Source organism: Charadrius vociferus, unplaced genomic scaffold, assembly GCF_000708025.1.
Source record: "Charadrius vociferus isolate BGI_N301 unplaced genomic scaffold, ASM70802v2 scaffold472, whole genome shotgun sequence".
Taxonomy (NCBI): Eukaryota; Metazoa; Chordata; class Aves; order Charadriiformes; family Charadriidae; genus Charadrius; species Charadrius vociferus.
The window spans coordinates 7417896-7441658 of NW_009647735.1; the positions used below are offsets into that span (position 1 = coordinate 7417896).

General features: G+C 37.7%; 1 protein-coding gene across 2 annotated transcripts; it reads right to left on the bottom strand.

The window, feature by feature from the left end:
• Positions 1-4801: 4801 nt before the first annotated feature.
• PHF6 (PHD finger protein 6) lies at positions 4802-23763 on the bottom strand. Of its 2 annotated transcripts, XM_009881718.1 has the most exons (11): positions 23584-23721; positions 23287-23388; positions 19615-19748; positions 19252-19295; positions 16137-16139; positions 9473-9639; positions 9151-9294; positions 7810-7914; positions 6846-6979; positions 6065-6194; positions 4802-5768 (listed from the first exon to the last, which is right to left on the bottom strand). In XM_009881718.1, exons 1-10 carry the CDS (start codon positions 23719-23721, stop codon positions 6065-6067), a joined length of 1101 nt encoding a protein of 366 aa, XP_009880020.1. In that variant the 3' UTR covers positions 4802-5768. The 2 variants fall into 2 exon arrangements, with proteins under 2 accessions (XP_009880020.1, XP_009880021.1); XM_009881719.1 differs by lacking the exon at positions 16137-16139 and having other exon boundaries at positions 9473-9636; positions 23584-23763.

Consider the following 23763-nt stretch of genomic DNA (forward strand, 5'->3'; position numbering starts at 1 on the left):
ATATGCCATCTGAACTGTTAATGCAAATACCGACATCGCTAACATCACTAACACAACATCAACTAACATCAAATCAGAGCGGAACTGTAGAAAATCCCACTCAATACATCCTTGCAGTCTGACTGGGAATGATTAATAATTACTCTGAGTGGGTTTTTCCAAACTGGTTTTTGTAGCCTCACTTTTAAACTGGTGTCAGATCACACTCCCCTACTTTCCTACAGGAAGTCATCAGAGTCACTTAAAGTAAAGCTGTGCCCACGGCTTCTCCGCTGTTCAAGAAGCTTCTTACCATGGTGTAGAAGCAGCAACATTAGTTCGACACAATTTGATCTTTCTTTCTTTTAGCAGCTCACCGATAGTTTCCCTTTTCCATTAATTTTCCAGTTTAAACCATTGACCCCAAGTTCTGAACGGATGGGTGGAAGCAGAGAGACAAGCCGAGCCTCCAGTTTACAGCCTCCCTCTTTGTCTCTCTCGCTTGAAAGCAGTTTACCGCACGGGGGATCTGATCGAGGCAGGAGGGTACCGACAGTTGTTGTGCTCGTGCTGCAGTCTCTTACAGGCGGCAGAATAAGTAGAGCTTGTCCAGGTGAGGACATGAGAGCCCTTGAAGCGTTCACTACTCTGCCCTAACATCACGCAGCACAAGGACAAGGGAAGTCTCTCGCTCCTGTGTCTATGCGTCCCTCCTCCATCGTTCCACGATTTCAGTCACCAGCTATGCCGGTGAGAAGTGACATCCACGAAAGGGAGAAGGCTCCGCAACAACATCCCGCGCTTCCTTCAAAGATCCCTACTGACTGAATTAAACACAAAATACACAGCAAATAAAGTAAACACGCATCTAGCAATTATTGCCATGGCATCAAAAGCCACGTGGTGAAACTACTCCCAACATCGATTTTGATAATAAAAAAAATCTTAAATTAACCTCTTCAGGAAACCTTTGCAAAGATGGACGTGGAATCACAGCACCAATAATTACACTTCATCAACAAGACCTGATCATTTGGCAGCTCCTATGTGAGGATGATGCCTGGCAGTTTTTCCCTGCCATGCAAATCTGATTTTTCTCAGGTGACAGTAAATACCTACTACGCTCGTTAAATGGACTCATCGTTTAAGGTGATGACATAAGAGCATGTGGCTGCTTTTAGAAAATAAAGTCTTCATCGCCAGACCAACAGCACCCTTCCTCCTACGGAGTTTTCCCATCACATTTCTTGATACTTTAAAAAAAAGTGAGAGGTAGTGCTGTCTCACTCTAGGCAGTTACGTATTTGGACAAATCCAGCATTTTCCAAGGGATCTTTTGTTTCGTTAATCTCTCACGCTACATTTATATGGTTCTAATGGGTATTCTGGATGTAGCTGCTCTTCTGCAGCGTAACTACGTTATACTCTGCGTTCCCTTGGTATCTTAGCCTAAATTCATTTGCTCTAGAAAAAAAACCAAAAAAAAGTTCCTGAAAGGTGAGAATGGGACCCTTCAGTGAGTCAGTGACTTCACCTGATTAACTACTGGTAAACGCAAAGCAGCGTTCCCACTGCACAAAGTTAAGAGGAATACACATATATGCAGAGTCACCACTGAGTAAGTGGCGCACTCCGAGTATGCATTCTCACTTCTCGCCTGGCAAAATTGTCACGGGCCTGCGGGGAAATACTGCGTTTATGCATTAAAATGACAGTCTTTAAGCTATACTTTCAGAAAAAGGACAGATATGCAAATATGAAATTCATAACTCATTTATTGAATATATATATGCAAGGATACCAATAAAAAGAAACTAATACTGCAAACTACAACTTTGGAAGTAAAGCCAATATAACAGGAACAAAATATACAGAACATTGTAGATAGGAATGCATTTACCCTCTTTCATACATTCCTTGTCTTTACACCTAATGTAAATGTACGCTAGAGCAAAAGCTGCAAATGTTAGCCTAACCTGAGTGCTTTTTGACAAGCAACAGTTCTCCAGGATCCTTTAAGGGTTGAGATGTCACTGTTGACTAACGGATGTGCATACATATGCATATATAGGAAATGCTTCAAGGAGTATATGAATCAAGAGCCGTGTTCCGTTTGTTAACCTCCATCACTAATACAGTGGAATCCATTTCTGGTGACATGGAAGAGTCGTCACTGTTTGCTATAACGTACTTTCAGTTCTCTTAAGATTAATTTCTTCTAATGAGGATTAATTTTCTTGTCAATCTGATTCAGCGTATTAATATTTTTGGAATGCACTGATTATCACCTGCCGGGTAAGTCTGATATTTCAAGTCGATTATCACCTCTTCATCTTTCACTCTGGTTTAGCATGAAGTTATTTTTCATATAGGCAGCAGTAAGCAGCACGCTCTCTTCCTGTATATTACATTTTAGGGCCAGATTCAGTATAATCATAGCATTCTAGATCAGCACAGCTCTTTGTACCTAAAGATCAGACTTTGCGGAGTGTAGGCGTAACTCCTACTAGAGCCTTATCGCAGAACCTCCCGTGGACCAACACCTGCTGAATGAGTCGATCGTTTTTGATCACCTAATCTATTTCATCCTAGCTACCTGCACTGACGCTGACATCGAACCGGCCTTTCGCCCTTCCTCGGAATGGAGGGATAGCACAGCTTACTGCTAGAGTGTTTGATCACGCCTCGAGACTCTGGCATTACACCAGCTGTATCCTCAAGTTATTTGAACAATATCCTTCTGATGCCTGTCCTTCCTTGGTACAGTCCTTTCTCGGTATAGCACAATCGCAGATCTGTTAATATAGAGATACAGTGAGTTGGGGAGACCTGTTAATACATAGTCACAGCGAGTCGGGGAGAAACCTCCCTTCTCCGAGGGTTCCAGGTGGCTTCAACAGCACACGCTACTCTTGTGAGCAAAAGAAATGCCCAAAGGCCAAAAAAAAAAAAAAATTAAATAAAGTGAAACCAGCTTCGTAAGACAAGTTTTGTTAAATTCATGAGTTCTCTGATTGTGAGATGAAAGCAGAAGGTGCCTATTAAAAAAAAAAAAACAATCTCGGTAACAAATAGACTGCATTAATTTAACTAGCTAATTTAAACATATCTATTTCACCTATAGAGCACTTTCCTTACTTCTAACATTTCTGGGAAGGCAGTAGATGCTCCAGAATAATCTTCAGTATATGCTTGCAAAGATTACATTGCTTTACCAAAAAAAAAAAAAATTAAAAAAAAAAAATCAGACAGACAGTCTGAAATTCCAAGCTAAAATACACGTAAAAAGACAGTAATGGCAGTATTTTGTCTTTAAAAAATGATGTAAATGTTGTATAGTATCATACATTGTCATGCTTTTTAAAACTACAATTAAGGACGTAAGAGATGTACAGTAAATACACTGCTGAGGTACATTTCTTCTAAATATTAACACCACGACAGAATTACTCCCCAGCAGGTGATGCTACTTGGGAACATATAAATACAATTTTTACATTGTAAGGCACTTTTACCCAGCATACATGAGTTGAAGTCAGTTCTGACAAATTTGAGGCTCCTAAGAAAAGATTTTTGCTTTCGACTTTGTGTCCGTGAATTCTGAATTACCGGCGGTTTAGTCAGACCATCTCAGCACAAGGAGGTAACAGGTAAACCAGCCACTTCTCTGCTACCCGAAGGTAAAGTGCTGCTCTGGTTTTTCGAGGCATGGAATAGGGTCATTTATTTCGTAACAGATGAATTACTGGACTGAATATTATACTAAGCAACGGACACGCTACGAATTAGAGCTCAGTCTCAAACACGATCAGTATGCTGGCAGATCCACCCCATGCAACCTCAGTTAAAATACAGTAGCTGCAAACAAAGTGCCTTTTTTTCCATGGGAGGGCCATGTCCGAGGCACAAATCTAGAAGGAATTTAAACATCGAAGGATGTTATTTCGCATCCTAAAACTGCTCCGAGTGGCTGAAAAGTGTTCGTATTCTAGGAGAAACAAAACACCTTGATAGACAATTTCAATAACCGATCTGTCATTGCAATTCAAGTCACGCTTTTAATTTTGAAAGTTACAAATACAAAATAAAAATGATCAATGGCATCATGTTTAGAGCAGTAACTGAGTATTTTCTGTACACAGCAATATTTCTTTCCAAAACGGCATCATTCTCCAGGAAAGCAAACAGAATTGATTGAATTCTAACAGGTAGAATGTTAGAAACTCCAATATACAGTAATTGAGTCCCTCAAGACATTAAGGGAATGCATAAGAAGACAAATGACACACATTAAATCTTTTAAAAATACAAGTAAAAAATGCTACAGAAACTCATGTTACAAATGAACTGTTTTTGCAATACCAATCCCAGAAGAACTGTAGCAGTTTATAGTCCAAATCAGTGTATTTTGCTTGTTTCCTTCCTTCACATCCAGAAGTTTTGTTGGGAATTCGGAGTGAAACAAGTCAAAACCCTAAACAAACAATAAGGTGAGGCGATAGCAACAAACACGTGGACTGGATTCAGCTTTTTGGTTTTACGTCAGTCAGTCTGAGAATGTGCTTTAACAGACCAATTGAAGAAGCTCAGCGCCATTAGAAATGACGAGGGGTTTTGAAAGCAGTCGGGGGACTGATCTGTTAGGTTTGGTACAGCCTAGATCTGATTATTCCCTAAAGGAACCTCAAACTCCAGCAAGTAGAATTCCATGACGTGATTGCTGACTTGACAGAACGAGGGAAAAATAATCACTAAACCCAATAAGGATGATAAGCCAAGTTTCTCATATAGTGGTCATAAGATTAAAAAATAAATACCAATCTAGCAGAACGGGTTGTTTCCTCATTCCTCTTACAGAATATGGGACCTTTATGCATATTCTGGACAAAACATGAAGCGTTCCACACAACGCAGAACGCTTGAGGTATGGATGTCAGATACGGTGGCTAAATTCCATAGCGAGTTAAGAGTTGGGACTCTCCGAAGTAAAAGAGATTGGGCTGCAGAGTCCACACATTTGTATAGTAAGGTTTTAATCACACTTTCATGAAGCGTTCTTTGTAAATCAGGGCCACAGAAAGAGGTGGGTCGTTGGGGGAAGAATGAACTACAGCCCTTTGGCATGAGTTCTAAAGCTCCCAGCTCAGAACCAACAGCTGCTCAAGTAAATCTCCCGCAAACAATGCCGGGCGGAATGAGCAATCACAACAGGAACAACCTGAAATGTTCAAGCGTGCTTCGGTGTACACTGAGTCCTTTTCTACTGTGTGCTTTGCAAGCAAGAACAGAGAGCGGCTTTCCCGTGTATAGCCTCCGTAACTTGTGTATGAAGAAAATGCAAAATTCGCACAGTACCAGCTTGTCGCCACCGCGAACTTGTCCGTGCTGTTAATTAAACTAGCTAAGACCTTCCCTCGTTGCATGAATCCACTAAACAACTTACACATTCCAAATCTTAAGGTTTTTATTCAGTCCAGAAATATAGATCTTACTTCATTTCAATGTCTGCCTTAACTTTTGACACTGTACATATTACATATCATTTATATAGTGTTTCATTTTTTTTTTCCAGACACTGCAGACTACAAACTACATAATATTGACATGTAAAACTCTGCCACTTACTGAAGGCTCACACACATGAACGTTTCAGGCAGTTCAATGAAATTTCTAACAGAGTCGGGCAGTAAAAAGTTACTAACCCTCTTCTGATTTTAGAAAACAATTTAAAAGAATTAGTAGTTATGATGTCTTAGCCATTCCCAGTTCTATAACTCTGTCCCTTGAACCTGTTTAAAAAATGATGAAAACAATAGTAAATTTAAAAACATACAGAAAAGCATTTCGCAGCTCTGACATTACATCTATATTTAGCGGTAGAAATGAGGGCCTCCCTTCTCGAGAACGCTGTTACAAAGGCAGCTGGATTTAAAAACCAACGAATCCTCCCCATTTTTCTACAGTATGCCAATAAAAAGTACTTATCTGCATACACTAGATTTAAATACTTCACTGCAATGAACTACATTAAATGTATATTGCGTTTCAGTCTCGGTAACAGATCTGTCAGGAGTAACTTCCATACCTAGTTTCCATTGAGCTGCTGCGGAGGAATGTCATTATGGTCAGTGCCTGATTTGCCACGGCTTTTGCTTTCTCTTTCTTCATCCTCTTCATCTCTTTCATCATTTCCACTATGGTTTTTACAATAGAGTCTGGCACAATAAAAGAAACAGTGAGGACTCTGACTGAAAATACCTACCAAACCCAGACTTTCCTCTCAATTAGTTTTGAGATGTGCTACAAGTCAATCGCTCACTCTTATAACTCATTCGCGGTTTTCGGTCAAGCATCAGTTAAAATTGAGAAAGAAAACAAGGTTGAAGACTCGGCAACAAAACTTGGATCGATTCTTGTTTTCAAGAACTGCTATTACACTGCTCCGAGAATGCCCTCTTGTGGGCACAGCCACACTGGCACCAACGCCAGCAGTTCGGCAAGCAAGAATGGCGAGTTACCGGGTCCAAAAAACCCCCAAGTAAGCTACAAAACGTATCAATACGGAGGAATCGTGACATAAATTATCCAGGGTTTCCTCAATATAAATTACAGATTAATTGAGGAGGAAAATACAACGCAAGTCAATTAATTTTTGCATTTCTCATATTACAACACCACTACGTAAACTTTAAGTTAGCAGAGTAACAGAAATATTTTGCAAAGTCAACAATTAATTAAAAATACCATTTTAAATGAAATTATATTCTCTTTTTTAGTAACATACTTGGCTAGCCAAGTTAGGCAGAAAAAGTGCCATGAAATAGCTTCGCTTTCATTATAGATTCAAGAATCACAAAGGTCCTTACTTATAAATTCCTCGTGACATATTCTCAATGTATTTCGCTTTGTCTTCTACTCCACAGTGGTAATGGTACGTTTTTATGCAGGCTTTAATTTCACACCCAATAGTAGCACCAGGCTGGCTGCAAAGCGTGCATTTCTGTGCAGGGGAAAGAAAAGAATGGCACCGTTCAGCTTTTCTTGCCTCTTAGTATTCAGTTTAGCGCTCCTCATATTTATGGCTACCATTTTGTAACAGGGCAATTTCTCTGGCAGATCATCCTTCCAACTAAAAGTTAATCAAAGATATTGTAAAACAGGAGCTGTATAATACTAACCTATTAAAATACAAACACTAGTATTTTACTTGTCCATTGGATTGCAAATTGCTACACGATTGCACAGATTACTGCCTTTCCAAGATCATTTTATTGCCACTGAAGTGAGTATGTTAATATATGAAGAATCTCAAATGATTTTTTTTTTCAAGGAACCATAGGGTTAGCTATTTGTTTTCTTCCTGCCCTCCCCCCCAGTTTCTTACCACTTTAAAAACACCCTGAATTGTAATAAAATACAACGTGACATTTTACCAGCATCGCCACCTCTGAGGCCTTAAGACGTTTTCATATTAAAACATCAAAACAGTTGGAAAGATGACACTGCAAGAACATATTCTCCAATTTTATTTGTAGTTTTACACAGTGTGCATTTAGTAACACAGGACCCAAAGCTGTTACGCTCTCATAGTAACAGGAAGGCTAATAATAAATTATGTACATTGTCCTAAAAAACACTAACTACCACATGCCCAAACCCCATTAATTGTAATGTGATTTCTATCTGGCTACCTGTCCCAAAAGCAACAATACATTTACATTTTGGTTTTAGAAACAGATGGAAAAGATCGTTTCACAAAAGGAAGGAAGCAGAGCTATATACGCCTCAGTAGAATCAGTAACACGTTCATCACATTCTGCAGATACATACCATTCTTTTTCCTCTCTTGATTTCTTGAAGTACAGTTTTGATATCAAAATCGCCAAACTCTGCCCTTGAAGTTGTTGTTAGCTGGACAGTGCCAGAAGAGAACAACTGGAAAACAAGCAAGTCAAAATAATTTCACGTCACCGAGATGATTAGAAATTTTGTTTTGTTTTGAGCAGGAATATCCGAGTAACGAACATCCCCTTCTGTGATCTCAGACAGCATGTGCTTTACCAACAAACTAGGAAAAAAACCCATGCTGAGTAATTAGCATGGCGAGTATTCCTTCCGAAACCCACCTGACTGCTTTAATTATACTTGTTGCCTTGGAGAAATGTCTTTTAAAAGATAAAGGAGCAGACAAGAAATAATGACATGATGAAAACACAAAGTAATAAATGGGGAACGTTACCAATTACACCGCTGAACTTTTTAGGAATATTCCATTTCCTTCCCTGTGACATACATACAGGTCAGCTTCACAGCACAGCTGATGTCAGCGTACCTGAAAAGCCCTGAGGGATGACACCGGGGCACAGAAGTACCATCCCTACTGTCATCACCCCGGTACATTCAGTTTAAACTGTCTTAAAACTGCAGCTCAGGTACACAAAGCAGCCAAGAGCACTCTAAGACTCAGGGCTTCTGGCACACACCAGCTCTCTGTTCAGCAAGGCCAGGTATAGGAAGACAATTAATACTCCGCTGATTGCCTGGACTATTTATTCATTTTTAGGTACAACAGGAACCCCTGAGGTTTGTTACTCAAAGCCCTACTGTGTTCATTGAATGAGTTATATGGAAGACAGTGCTATCTGCTCCTGTTCACTGAAATTAGCAGATTCTTTTCAGGCTGACAGTTCTGTAAATGCGATCATCTAAAGGCAAGGGGTTTTCTACCGTCCCACTCTACTGGAGTCACACAGCCTGAACCCACTGGTCAGAAAACTAATGAAGTTTGCGGATTCTTCCTGGATTTCGTCTGAATGCCTGTGGAGTAAAGGTATTTCATTTTTGGAGTGGATTCTTGCAGTTAAAACTGTTTTCTGTTTTCCTTGTTAAATACTGTGTATGCATTTCGACGCTAAGGGAGCATTTTTAATAAACTAAAGAGTCTCCCTGAGCTAATTCCATCTCTTAGCACGTAGCCAACTTTTACCCATATTGCCCGCGGTGAAAAGAAATGAATTGCTCACTTCGCAACACTTGAGCGCTTAAAGAGATCATCAGCACACAGACAATACTCGTGCGTAATTACATGTGAGGGTACTGTACTAAAATCTAAAATAGCAATTCAGACAAAATTCACGTAATAGACTGGTTAACACCACCACTGTTACTCACCATGCACTTATAGTGTGCTGCAGCCTTTTTGGCATTAAATATATGAAGCTTTCCTCTAGCTTCATTTTCTTCTTCACCTGCATGACAGAATCCACATTTAGGTTTTGTATCACTGGGGCTGCTTCTGTGGGGAGACCTGTCTCTCTGAAAGAAAAACATTTTACTAAAATATACTGCTGGGTGACAAATAAGGTTGTAATTTTAAAAGCCTGTGGCCACCAGCTGGAGGCTCAGACAAATGCAAATTTTAACAAAAATTATATTTGCAGAGAAGAAATATGCAATTCTGTCTTCTAAGAAGTTTAGCGTATTTACTGCTTACATAGGAACTGCTTTCTATTTCATCTGTGCCATGTGAGGACGTAGATCTAGTGTCTTCTGATTGCCCCTTTGAATTTGTTTTTCTTGGCTTTCCCTTACGACCCCTCCTTTTTCCTTTGGGAGGTGAAGGCTCCAACTCGTGTTCATTGATACTTTCTTCTAAATCTGCTTTAGAAGTTAGAAAACATCATCAAATAACATTCTCCAAAAATTTACGCAAAACAAAACAAAACAAAAAAGCAAAAGCAAAAAGCAAACCAGACAAGAAGAAACATAACCTATATTCTCTCTATTTTGGTCAGAAATAAAAATAGCAACTTTTTCCCATCTGTTACAAACATGCAACTGCAGCTCCTGAAAACATCAGTTAGTTCTTTATACAGTGCACACAGCTTTGCTTCTTTATAACATCATATATGAAGAAGGTTTAGCATTTCTTACAACTTCTACTTTCAGACATAAAATGTGTCCTCAGATACATATATTCACCTCCATGGAAATAACACTCATTTAAAGAGGACATATGGATACATATGGATACATATGGATACATATGGATACATATGGATACATATGGATACCTCCATGGAAATAACACTCATTTAAACTACACTGAAACCAGAAAATGTTTTCAACCATGAAATAAGCTTTTATTTTATTTTATTTTTTTAAGATGCATAACTCCAATGTAAATTGCCCTTGATATTACGCCAGTGTTTCTAAATGACACCTCTCTCCTTGCTTTATTAACTGATGCCTTTTGACCGAAGAAAAAAAAAAAAAAATCACCCATTTTGACTATAACATTAACATCAAGTTTTAAAACTGAAATGTATTCTGCCACCACGAAACAAATCTAAAATTTCATTTTTAGTTACAGTATATTTCTACATCTACAGCTAAAAGCAGCTGCCAGTTTACAGAAAACCATCCACACTGGCAAAATCCCAGAAAAAGTATTTGTAGACCATTAGGAACATAAGAATGTATACTTTTAATACAGATATACCAAAGAGGTCTGACAACTTCCTTTGAAAAGGTCAGCTCAGCTGCTGAATGCTGCACAGAACTGCAATCCAGCATTCTAGCAGTGTCCTTTTGATTACTCAAAGCTCTACAGTTAATACAGATCAATTCTGCAAACTTAAGATCGCTTCCAATAGGATCTAGTGAAGCTGTATCTGATGCTGACTAATCAGCTCTCTTCAGTCTCTCACCACTTTCCTGATCATCGGCTGCTCACAGGAGCATCTTTCTTCCTTCTTTTAATACGTAACACCCACCCCTGCTCAAACTGCAGAGACATTTCAGCAGACTTGTTTAAAAAAAACCCAGCACGTACACTGCCGAAGAACTTGCCGCTCAAAATCCAAACCACAAACATCAGCATGAGCCCCCAAACGGAAGGAAATCTTAATCAGAAGATTTGCAACATCTATTTTATACATTAATGGGCCACTTAACTGTTGTGGTATAATTATTACCGTTTAAACATTGCTATGGCACTTATTGCCATTGTATCGTGGTCTCAGTATCCAGCGAGGACATCTTATGTTGTGACGATAGGCTGCTTCGCCAGAACTCCTCTTTCATCTCTATTATCCCATAAAAATCAAATCGCATTTCTATCTCGTGATTAACAGCGACTCAATTGCACGAGAGTTTGAAGTCAAAGACTTGAAGGTATTCCACAGCCATCAACTTGGAGTAGAAGATAAGTGAAGGACTGGCCCGAGGCCTCGCACACCAGCGTGTCCTATTAAGCTCCGTCTATCGTATCTGTCCCTAATCCCCCAGGAAGCTACGGCTTCTTGCACGTTTATTCAGGGAGGACAGAAAACTAATCCAAATGCACCACAACAGGTTATACTGAAACATAATTCCCCCAAAGCTTTGCTCTGTCGTACGGTTAGAAAGAGGCAAAAAAATTGAGAATACACTACTACAAAGCTGCAAATTATTTTGGCTCGAACTGACAGATTATTCAGCTATATACAGACATCCCCAAGTCGCTACTGAAATACATCAGTCTATCTACTGCAACATTCCTATGCTTTAATACATACACTATTCTTTTGTAATTAGGTGAAAATAAGCACTATTTATTTTATTCTGAAAAAATAAAATAAAATACATGATGACATGGATTATCTAATGAAACAATACATTTTACATTTTCTTCTCAGAATTTACTATCTAACAGTGTTTTTCATTTATCTCTACTTGCTAAATTCCCCAGTCAAGATTACACAATTTAGATGTCGTACTTCTCAGACTGCATATAGCAAATTCTATTACAACCTAAAACCTCTTTCAAAGAAAAGAATTCTCTTTGTCTTGTCCCTCATCATATGAGCTCTTCACCAATTTATTAAAAGAAATCTGTGAATCTTTGTCTCTACTTTTACATTCACATAAATCATAGATGGTTATTCTAGAAAAAAAAAGTCTTACAAAAATGTGCCTATTGAATTTATGAGCCTTTAAACAACATCAGTAAGAAGTTAAAAAAATATTCCTTCCAAAATCATTCCGCGGATTTCCCTCCTGTATTCGCTGAAGCAAAATGTAGTCCATTCAAGCAACATTCCTTATTTTTTCCAAAGCTCCTTATCAATTCTGTAAACCATAATACTTCCCACCTCTTAGTCCACCCTTATTTTCTAAACGACATTAAAGCAGAGCCTCAACTCTTTACAGTCACACTTTCAAGACTGGAAGTGAATCATAACTGCTGAAAACCAAGCACACGTTACGAAACCCAACTTTTTATAAGAAACGTCACAGCCTAGTTCTTGAGTGTTATTTTTAGTCTACAATTGTTAGAATAGTTAAGATCTGAAAAGTAAAAATGCTGTATTTTTAAAAGATGGTTTCAGTGCAAGATAAAAAAAGATCTCGATTGCACAGCTTTCCTCAAAAGAAACTCCCTTTTCTGTGCCCAAAACTAGTACTTCCAAAAAAGTTCAGAGCTCATTGAAACTCCTTCATTAAAATAAAATTCCTTGCAGATTTAGGTCTCCTCCTCCAAGTGACGTGGCCCTACGGATTGACACCACTGCGATGTGAGGATCTGCTCTACCACATCTATCTGCAAGACTGATACCTCAAAAGGTTAAAAGTTTCTCCCATTTTTAACAGCACTACGAAGTAGCGTAACAGTATAGGAAGAAAGCGATCGTAACCGGCTTTAATATCCCCCTGCCTTGGATGGTCTTTACTGTTTAATACACAGTTTGCTTTGTGCCCTATCCCTCCCCTCGAGCCCACTGCCAGCTTACCCTGTTTCCCTGGCATCTGATGGTTGGGTGTTTCCAACTTCTCATGTCAGCTTGAACTAAGGAAAACACAAAAAGTTGTTCAACTCCTCCCTGACCAGAGGACGTTTTATCACGGATATCACCCATGCTCCGAATCCCCTGAGATTCCCTAGATATTCTTCAACTGCCCCCCATCCCGTATCCCATTACTGCATTGATTTTTAAAATCACCACAATATCCTCAACATAACTTTATCTAAAATCTTCAAAGGAGGTATCTTACGAGCTTTCTTCAGAAGCCCCTAAATGCTATATCTGGAAAAACAAGCTTAACACGCAATACGGTCTGAGAAAGGGGAGGTGGGGATAGAAATCAAGAGGAAACATTCTACATTTTAAAAAGCACCTACGAACACGATATTGTAAATTCAGATGAGCGGAAAGATGAGCAGCCACAAGCCCCAAATTTGCATTTTAGAAATCCACGAGCAGTACAAAGTACCACAAAAAGACGACTAGCAAAACGCTGTATTACATAAACTGTTAGCAGGGAGACTCAGCTACAGAGAGGAATCTAAAAATTCTCCTTTGATCATGACTAGAAGGAAAAAGGATCAAGATGTTTTGCTGTTTAAAATAAGGCTTGGCAGAGAAGAGGTTGAGATATCGCTATCTATTCTATATTACATCAGCTTGAAATATACCTGTAACCACCCTTTTCCAAAAGCTGGGTTAAAGCAAAGTAATACAAGAATTAAGTGATTTGAAGGTTGTGAAAGAACAAATAAAAAGCGGATGTGTACAATAAAGGCTAATGCTGCTCGCTGTATCCACCTCCCACATTACCTTAAACAATGGACTAAGTGAGCCAGAAGCAAAGGGGGCTCAGTCTGTACGAGGCAGATAATAAATAAAACTGACCGGCAAAATATATTTGCAAGTAGGACCGTGCATAAAGAGAGGGTAAAATGTAGAATGTGGAAGCGGCTTAGCCACGCTGTTACGTAAATCTGAAATCACACATATATATGTAAAGTTTTACAGTGCGTTTGGGATAAAAGAGAAACTCTAAAAATTACAAAGAACAAAATCAACCTTACTAGATCTTCAGAGGAGAAATGGAATATAACAGAGAAGGAAAAAAAGTACTTTAGCATGTTAAAGTAAGATGTCCTTAAAAATATGGCTGAAACCCAATGAACCATATGTGGCAACATAATTATCTTAAATTGAAAAGAAATGTCAAAAAAACCCCAGAAAACCTTATTGTCCCAGTAGTCAGTAATAAAAATGTGAAGGCATATTTAAGCATTAATAAGAACCAGAGATTTGCATAAAAGCCCTTGCAAGCAAGTACAGAATCAGGTAAACCGATCGGGAAATAACAGTAGCTTTAATCAGCAAATGATGTGAAATTAACAATTAAAATGCTGAATATAATTGCTGAAGAGAATTTTTAGGTTTTTGTTTGTTTGTTTAAATGGAAAAAGACAAAGTTACATGAAACATCTAACCTGGAGAAAGAGTGGAGAGGAAAAAAATTAAATTATCCCTTAGATCCTGTCACTAATATGTTTTCCAAAAGTCCCAGATACTTTTGGACTCTTGTCCAAAACCTATTTTTGACTGAATAGTATCTATGTTATGAAGTACTTGAGATTGTTTCTTTAATTAAGTACATTTAACACAGAAAATGAATAAAATAGTCCTTCATAACCATACGATCTAATTGCTTTTTCAAGCAAACAGTCGCTGGCACAGGCTGAAGCCAGACAATACTTAGCTTACCTGCGTAATCGGAAAGCTTATGACAATGGTTTGATAAACCTGCTAAGTATGAGTTCGCTGACCGAGTTTCTATTTGTATAACGTCTTGCCTAGATAGGAAGGAGCATCATAACGTGAACACCACAGGACACCTCCTCAGACCAGACACACTGTTCACCACATTAACTTTTATATTTTTTCCTTTTCTGTAAGAAAACACCATTGTGATGCTTCTGCAAAATACCTCATTAGTCTGTAACGGACCGCACAGGAGATTGCTAACTTACTGCCTGGACCGACCGTTTGTGTCATAACCCTCCGTATGCATTGGACGCCACTTTCGGAGCAGCATTCTCGGTGAGACAGACAACGAAGCGGCTGGGTGGGCAGAGCCTCGGAAGGATTTGTTACCATCCACCAGCAGAAGTGGAAGGACACCCAACTGCAATGCGACAGAAACTCTTCTACCTGCCTGCATCACTGTGTACAATGGTAGGCAAGCTTATGCTGTGAACAGTGCTACAGAAAATGCAACTATAAGCAAACACTGATTAAAGAACCCAAAGATGAATAAAGATGTTACCCAACTATAACGCCCAAAAGTTTCGGATGTTTTTCCTGCCAGCCTCTGGCTTACGCAGTGCTTTGAAGAAGTAAGTACTCGGTTTGATACAGATCGCAGCATCTCTAAATAGGTATCACAAAGAAATCTGGTCCTGACTCAACTCACTGAACAGTATGAGAAGCACAGATTTCATGTTTGATCTGTAGAATAACATGAAAAGGATGCCGAGACAGGGAATGTCCTTATTTCCACTGTGGAAACAGAATTCCCCAAGGCTTTGAGGACAACTACGACAGGAATTATGGACACTTTATTTTCTGACCCCACAGTTCCCAAGCATCTGTTTTAAACATTAACCATTGATTATCACACGGCTGCCTTCATTATTCTTTATTTTACTACTATGTAACAGAAGAATGAAAATACATTCTTATCTTAGTTTATATTAAACTATTCCTGATCAGATGAATTAATTTTAAATTCAACACAGGGGCCAGGGCCGCCTCACCTGCAGGGAACGGAAAGATACCAGTTTTTCAATTTTTCAACAATTATTTCCAGTACATTGGAATAAATTCCAATAAACAGTTCCAGATCAACAATACTCTATCCTTCAAAAAGAACATTGTATCAAACTAAACGGTAATTCAACTAATAGTTAAGCCATGATAGTTTGAAAGCACCGGCACCAATTCCTGTAACCTTTTAGGCACTGAAAACTTAGACGGTTTGCCTAAATTATGAATTAAACTATGACTTGAAGTTCAGGTCAGATTCCTTTGTTAGATTTGTAACCAGCAAGACAAAAATCTAGACACGAAGCTTACAGAAACTCGCTCTGCTCCTCTGAGCAGCTGTCTTCAAATCTGTTGACCGCACAGCCACAGCTTAGTCCCGTCCAAAGCATGAGAGTATCTCGCTCTTACTGTCCTTCCCCAGTCACTGGAAACACAGCACACAAGAATTGCTCCGAAATATATATACAGAAAGGAAATAGAGGGGGGAAAAAAAATTTCCGATTCTGTCTTCCCTGAAGGCTAGGCCGTACAGATAAATTAAACAAACCCAACAACCTGCTGGAACAGATAATGAATTTAAGAGCACAACACTCTGCTGCCACGTTTCATATTTTTGTATTCAAAGAAAACAGAATATTGTTCGGCAGCTCCTGTCAATGAAAGGAAAATGAACTCCCATCACTCATTAGTTTTGTCTTGGCGAGTAGAGAGATACTTAGTCTGATGAATTCTCGCACCACTTGAACTTCATGACAGCAATAAATAACATCTAAGAGGTCCTTTTTATTAGGTTTTAACCTGGTAACTTTAATTCCAGCATAGGTCTTTAAACCACATTTCCATGCAGTCTCAAGAAATGTTTTTTAACTGTTACTAAACAGTTAATGGATATTCTTTATAGCTAGAATTTCTAACAAAAGCTACGTTAGCCAGACCTCACCCTTGAACAGGTCTGCCCCCCCAAAGCACCTATTTTCTATGCAAGGGAAGGAAAAACCTCACTATTATGCAGCAGTACCGCCTACAGAAAATAAACCATTCTGGACTGCACCAAACCAAACACTCCTAAAAACTCTTCCAACATCCACTAATAGAAGTGACATAATAAAAATATTTGGACTCCAACAGTTAAATCTGGATACAGAGAACAAACGATAAAAAAACCAGATGTTCTACGCTGACCAAGAAAAAAAACCCGAACAGCATCGCAGAGCAGGAGCAGTGAGTCTCCATTAAAAAGGACCGATAATTCCAGTGCTCTGTGCGCCTACGTTGAGTGACATAACTACAGATGCGATTTAACTATTCTGTTATGAAAACACTGCTGAGAGAAAGGATTCACAAAAATGAAAACAAAAACAAGAGGTGGGGGGGAAGCCACTATGTTAGCTTCTAGTATCCTGAGCTCGGCTATTCGCTCTTCTCTGCAAGCCCTTTCTGGTTTCACACACCACCATTCTTTCACATTTCAATTCCTCTTCGATATTCACGTTTTCCTCAAGAAATAAACCAACGAAATACATACGTAAAGCTTCACCTCACCATCCAACACCTTCCAGTCACCATTTTACTGAGCAAACTTCAGCATTTAAATGTTTAAGAAACAAAACCTCCAAAGTCCCTTCTTAAACTCTGAAATCCACCTTGTCTATTTCTGTCTTCTAAAGGTAATTCGTTTTCAATGTAGCAAAATGCCATTCCTATATAATGCTATAGGTCGTTTCCATAGGACAGATGGAATATGTATTTTTACTTTCTTTGATTTAAAGGAGGTCTATCACAAAAGAGCCCCAGCTTCTGGCATTATCAAGTCCACAACTGTAAGTAATAATATTCTATGGGTATAGTTCCCTAAACTGCATGGACTAAAAAGAGAACATATTCTTTGGGAAAGAGCACCGGTAAAATTTCAGTCAAATATTAAACAAAAAATAGAACACAAAAATATGAAGTATACCTACACATATTTCTAGAAGCTTAAAGTGTAACAGAACTAAATATTTTAAACAAAAAAATGTGTGCGAAGTTAAATGCTAAGTAAGACACTGTTGGGTTCTTTGGCCTCAGTTCTTCTGAGTGATGTTGTTTATTCCTCCTTCTCCTATCCTCAAACTAAGAGTCTCTTTGGACGCTTCTAGTTTAATGTTTTAATAAACCGTCATCATCAACATTTAAGAAAAAAGCCACTACACCTCTAGTAATTTTTCCCATGTCTTCTCAGACAAATATATCCATATAAATTTAAAAGCCTTTGCTGTTAGAGAATGAGATTGTAAATCGGAGATAATGATTTACGAAAACTCTTTAAGAAAAGCACAAGTTCAGATCTTGCAAGGAATTCCAAGCAGGAGTCGTCCATTGGCATTGGGCTCCACGCGGAACTGGGAGGCATTTTCCTATAGACGTCAAGCCCTGAGCCATTTGTGAATAAGTAGAAAAGATTATGTTTAAATATCGGTTAAAGAGATCAATCTCTCTCTGGACTCAAATGTTTTTCCGTACTCTGCTAACAAGCAAAACAAACCCCAAACCAAAGAAACGAAGTGCCAAACTACAAGATAACGTGGCCCTGCCTCTTTTGGAGAATTCATGTAACACATATACTGCTTTTCTTGTTTAAACCTAGTAATAGCAAAATCAGAGGGTGTTTTATAGAAAGCACGTAACAACAATTATTTAAATAGACTAAAAAAAAATAATAGCAATCTGTTTTCATTTGGGATTTTCTACTGCCTTCAATATCTTTCTGAACACTGAAGTAACATCCAAACCTGACCATTAATATATCTGCTACCCATAGCGTAAGAAGTAGTAGTATATTACCTTAAAAATACATTTGGTAGAAAGAGACTGATGTAATTTACAGAATTTGATCTTCACTAAATAAAGAGTCACCTACTCCTCATTAGTTAAATCCGATGACATTTCAGTTGAAAGCAATGCAAAAAGTAAACTAACAACTGTTTGCCTACCCAAATTCAGACACAGTAGAAAAAAAAAAAAAAAAGGAAAAAGGAAAAATAGTTGCATAAACACACCACAGCACAATTAGTTTGGAATTTTAACAGACCACACAATTTATCTATGTTTGTGGCATATCACCGCTCCCCCATTTCACTAATCTCTGCATAGATGCACAGCTTTCATAAATCTATACATACAGGGCTTTTTGTTTATCAGAAAGACTCAGAAATATATCTGTAAGTCATCTGATCACAAACCTTTTCATTTACTATTGGGTCCTTCTTATTTAAGGCGTTAAACTCTATTTAATAGTTAAAAAAAAGGAGTGAATATTTAGGAACATCAGCAATAGCAAAAATCAGCTGTTACCTGACAATATTTTAGATGTTAATATTGTGAATATTTAACTACAAATATAATCCAGCTTATTCCCAGAAGGGAATGCATTACTTCTACCCAAACTTTGTTTTTACAGAATACCAAATCCTTCGAGCATCCTAAAATTTATGGTTTGGGTTTTTCTCCATCTCAACCAATAATTTTTAGAGAAAACACAGAAATCGGATGGGCTTCCAGACTCATTGTTTCTCAAAAAAAAAAAAAAAAGTAGTTCTAATTTTTACTGAAAACATTTATATTCTCCAGAAAATTAAATTTAACCAAGTATCTTTCTACAATGGGAAAAATTTATATTGAATAATTTTACCTTCAGAGTTATGCGTAGTTTTCTTGTGTTTTCGACATAAAATCCTATAAACAAAGTAGTTGAAAACTGTCAAGTCAGTCACGATTCACAGATTATTTACTCATCTTTTAAATTTAAATGCCAGTACATTTTTCTCCCACTTGTAAGACTCACTGATATACAAATCTTGCAGTGAAAATATGCTTTTCGAGCACATCACTATTTTGAATGCCACAATCATCATTAGATTTTTTTTGCAACAGTCTTGTTTAGATTTCAAAGTGGGGTTTTTTTGTTTGGCTTTGTTGTTTTTCTTTTTTTTTTTTAAAAAAGAACGTGAAATATAAATAGAATGATAAACATAGCAAATTAAATAATAGTTACATGTAAATGCCTTGTGAGGGTTTCTCTCTTATCTGAGCTTTATCATGCAAAGCACAGTAGTAGTGATATGTCTTGTGACATGTTTTCACATCGCAGCCAATGGTCGCTCCAGGACAATGGCATAAAGAGCACATCTGTAAAGAAAAAGAAAGCACAATTCATGTTACCATGGGCTTAGTACTTCTGACTTCAAAAATATTATAGTTACCACTCCTGGTGACAAAATAAATGGAGTTACGCAGTTGGCATTACTCTTCCTGCTTTCGGGTGTTTTTCACAATTTATTTTCAAATCAAGGAGAAATTTGTTGCAATTATGCAACAGTAAAATAACCGCCATACGTTCATCATCAATTCAATGACAAAAACAAGGAATTTACTTTTGTGGAATGTGTTTGATGAAGGCGACACAGCTATTCACCTAAACATCCCGCTCCCGAGGACAGTCTGTTTGTACCAACCATTTCAGAAGAGTTAAAATCATAAATGGTACCTCTTTAATTCTGAATTATATTATGAAGGTAAGAAAAAAAAAATAAAAAGGACAGTCATTTGGCAATGAATCTTGCAGTCAGAAATACTGATGACCTGAAAATTTATCTTAGCCTCAGCAGCTAACTGTATAGACAAAAGAGGTAATTTCCTTAAGTAATTTCCAAAACACTGAATTTAGTGAAATATTTGTTAAATACAATGAATTTATTTTGATTAGACTACATTTTGCTCTTCATACTTAGATAACAGAAAAGGTTAAATGGGAGCCTGATGCTTTAGTCTTCTTTCCCAATAACTAATTCTTCTCATATTAGACTCATCAGTGCTTAGGATACACCAACTATGATGCTTCTAAATTGATCGCTGCCCTTCTTATACTGCGTTAGGAAAGGAGGTAATTGATAGCATCACAATGTTTTTCTCTGTATTACTTTTTACTGACATAATATTGCCCCCAAATCTCAGAATTTCCCATTAAACTCCCCTCCCAGGACAACCAGAGCTTTTGGTTCATATCCTGCATGTTGCCCATGCCCCGAAAAGGTTACGCTTATGGATGTGGAGTTAATTGTAAGTGTGTAATGTAGGATACTCCCTACATATATCTTTATGGAATACACTTTCTGTCCACCGCACTAGCTTAGTCAAGTTCTTTCTTGTCAGTCTCCAACGTGCCAAATAAATATACCACCAAAGTTACGTATCACCATCCTGGTTTTCAATTTTACCAAAGTTAACTGAACAGTACAAGTGTCAAAGCCTTGGGTCATCTCCATTTACTCCTCTGCAAGCTCTGAAATGGTATAGTTATATACCCTTCCTTAGCGGTTACCTAATTTGTATGAGCATTTTATCTCACAAATTTGTTATACATTATGGTTTAATATATAATAATGGCTGATCAATGTTCTTTATAAAAGCCTAGGTTGCAATTATATCCATCCAATCAATTTTAGTCAGTACTTCACTATTTTGAAAGCCAGAAATAGTGAAAAAGAAAACTTTCTTTTATGCACACCACAACGTACCTGTATGAACAAAACAGACCACAGGAATTTTTATATTGATTTATTGGTCTATGTTTCCCGACCGTAATAAAATATTTATTCCATTGGTACGAGTCCTGCTGTCCAAATGGTCACTGTCACAGATTAATTAATTCCCAAGTTATATCAGGTATATGTGAAGTTTGACAAGCTGCAAAATCAGTAAGCTCTTTAAAAAAAAAATCTCCCACGCCCAGCTAACAGAAAGAATAGTGTCAGTGCCCTGCGCTCCCAAATATTTAGACGACTTAAGTTTTTAGGACTGGCCGATGAGGGTTTGAACCTACAAACTTTTCCCAGACAGAACTATAGTACATGACCACCAGAAAGGCTCTGCTGGCAGTCGTTATCGCTGCAGGAAGGAACGGGCCTCAGTTTTCGGTGTGTACCTGGTCAGCAGCGGCACCTCCTGAAGGAGAGCAGCTATGTCAAATCTTATCAGCAGACAAATTTAGTCCAAGGTATCAATATAATGACTTAGCCTGGTGCACCGCACTGAGATATTTTTGCCTAATGTGTTTCCCACATAAAAGAACACGCTAGAACAGAAAGCGGACCTTAGAAGAGGGTACGTGGGCTAACTAAACATTAGCTTTAAGATTCGTTCAGAGCTGTAGTTTTCTGACAGCTACGGACAGAGATAAGGCACCTAAGGTAAGATCTAAAATTTTATTGTAAATTCTCTCCAAACAGCAAACATCTCAGGACTATGAATCTATTAAGTTAAGCAGATCCAGGTTTTCTGCAATAGGCTGAACAAAGCGCTCGGTACATACAGCTAGTGAGCTCCAAGAATATATCCAGCTGTTGCATCGGTGAAGGAACATAAAGAGATTCCGAAGCAGAAAGACAGAAACCACCAATGACATAAAAAGAAATAACCTTCAAAAAACATTTCAGAGACCCAAGAACCAAAATGTTTCTTTGCGACCTGTAGTTCCATTTACTACCATGTTCTTTGGAAATTCCTAATTGCAACATGAATGACTTGTGAATAGCTATTTCTTTATGCTTCAGCTAATTAGCGCAAATAGTTTCCGGCATGGGAAAAGATTCAAATGAAACACTGGATGAAATATTGGACTATTATTATATAATCATAGTTCTACAATAATACTTCAGGCTGTTCTTAGTAGTCCAAGAACCAGTAAATACTGAAGAGTGCTTTAAATAAGTCAGTTGAAAATTTTTAATGTGAGGAGTGAATTGATCATTTGTTAATAAGATTTTGAAAAAGTCTCAGTCATTTCTTAAATGGAAAACAATTAGTTCTTAAAAAAAATAAATATGAGTCATGGATTAGCTTCTTGGGAATTAAAATAGTCATCACTGCTCAATTCTTATGAATTTGGTAGAGCTGCAATCACTACTGTACTCATGTATCTCCTAAGATGCCTATATTTGCAGAATCATCTATTAAATCAATATAAAAGGGAGCAATAAAAGTACCTTTGGTAGTTAAAACCAAATTTTGGCAGCAAAAACCAAATACCGGTAAAGGCAGAATAATACCCTCACCAGGTCCTTAGAATGTGGGTTTCATTCTGAAATCTAACAGAAAATACTAAATGGATATTACTGGATTAGAAATATAAATTTAGAAAATGCTACTGTTTATATGCAGCCCATCAAAAAGAAAACCAGGCATATCCTGTAAATGAGTTTTTCTAAGCAAATTTGAAAAATTAGTATCTCCTACAACATTTGCCAATGAGAAAAAAGTGACTGTAAAAATAATAATTCTGGATTTATTTTTTTAATAATTCCATGATTAAGCTACGATTCTTAAAACAATATGTTTACATGAGAGCAGAACTGGACTGAAATAGACAAACTACTTTTTATCATCTCCAAAAGGCACTTCAAGGGTTGGTCAACTGACATTTAAATTTAATTTCGACGTAAGTATAAGCATATCTACTGAGGTTTTCTTTTTGTAAATCTGAGACCTATTTTACTTCAACATCTTCTTCTGTAAGTTATCCATTACCTCAGAGCTCACACACACAAGGTAGCACTTTAAAAAAAACCAACCACCATATATATAATACATCGAACAACTTCACGGTAAACGTTATAGAAGGTAAGAAAATATTGTCTTCCATTTGCAAGAGCCAAATATAGAGACTTACCAGTTTAGTGCCCCTCTTTATTTCTTTCTGAATATCTTCAATAGAGAAACCACCAAGACTCTCATTATCAGTGTGTGAAGATACCAGTGCAGATGAGAACAGCTAAAATTATAAAAACAATACTTATTTCTAAGTGTAAAAGTGATATAGAGCATTTATATATTTGAAACCCACAAAAATTTCCAATTAGTGTGATTAAACATCTGTGCCAATGCCACAGCTGGTTGAATTTTTCATTAGTTTGTAGTCTTTTACAAGCTCAGTACATTCGTTCCCTTTTTCCTAGGGGTTACTTACCATACATTTGTGATGTGCTGCCACCTTCTGGTTTTCTGACATCAATAATTGTCCACATTCATTATCTTTATTAGATCTACAAAAACCACACTTCCTTTGTCTTGAAGAGACTTTTTTCTGTCCAACTGAGCTTGTCATGATTTTAAATGACCTTAGAATGCCACGTCAATCCTCTCAATG

Bases quoted from the DNA above. Each gene is read 5' to 3' on its own strand.
- PHF6 (XM_009881718.1), bottom strand. From the start codon at position 23,721: ATGACAAGCTCAGTTGGACAGAAAAAAGTCTCTTCAAGACAAAGGAAG. The intron at 7,915-9,150 runs GTGAGTAACAGT...CTTGTTTTCCAG, and splicing joins CAGCACACTATAAGTGCATG to TTGTTCTCTTCTGGCACTGT. The intron at 6,980-7,809 runs GTATGTATCTGC...TCCCCTGCACAG, and splicing joins TCAAGAGAGGAAAAAGAATG to AAATGCACGCTTTGCAGCCA.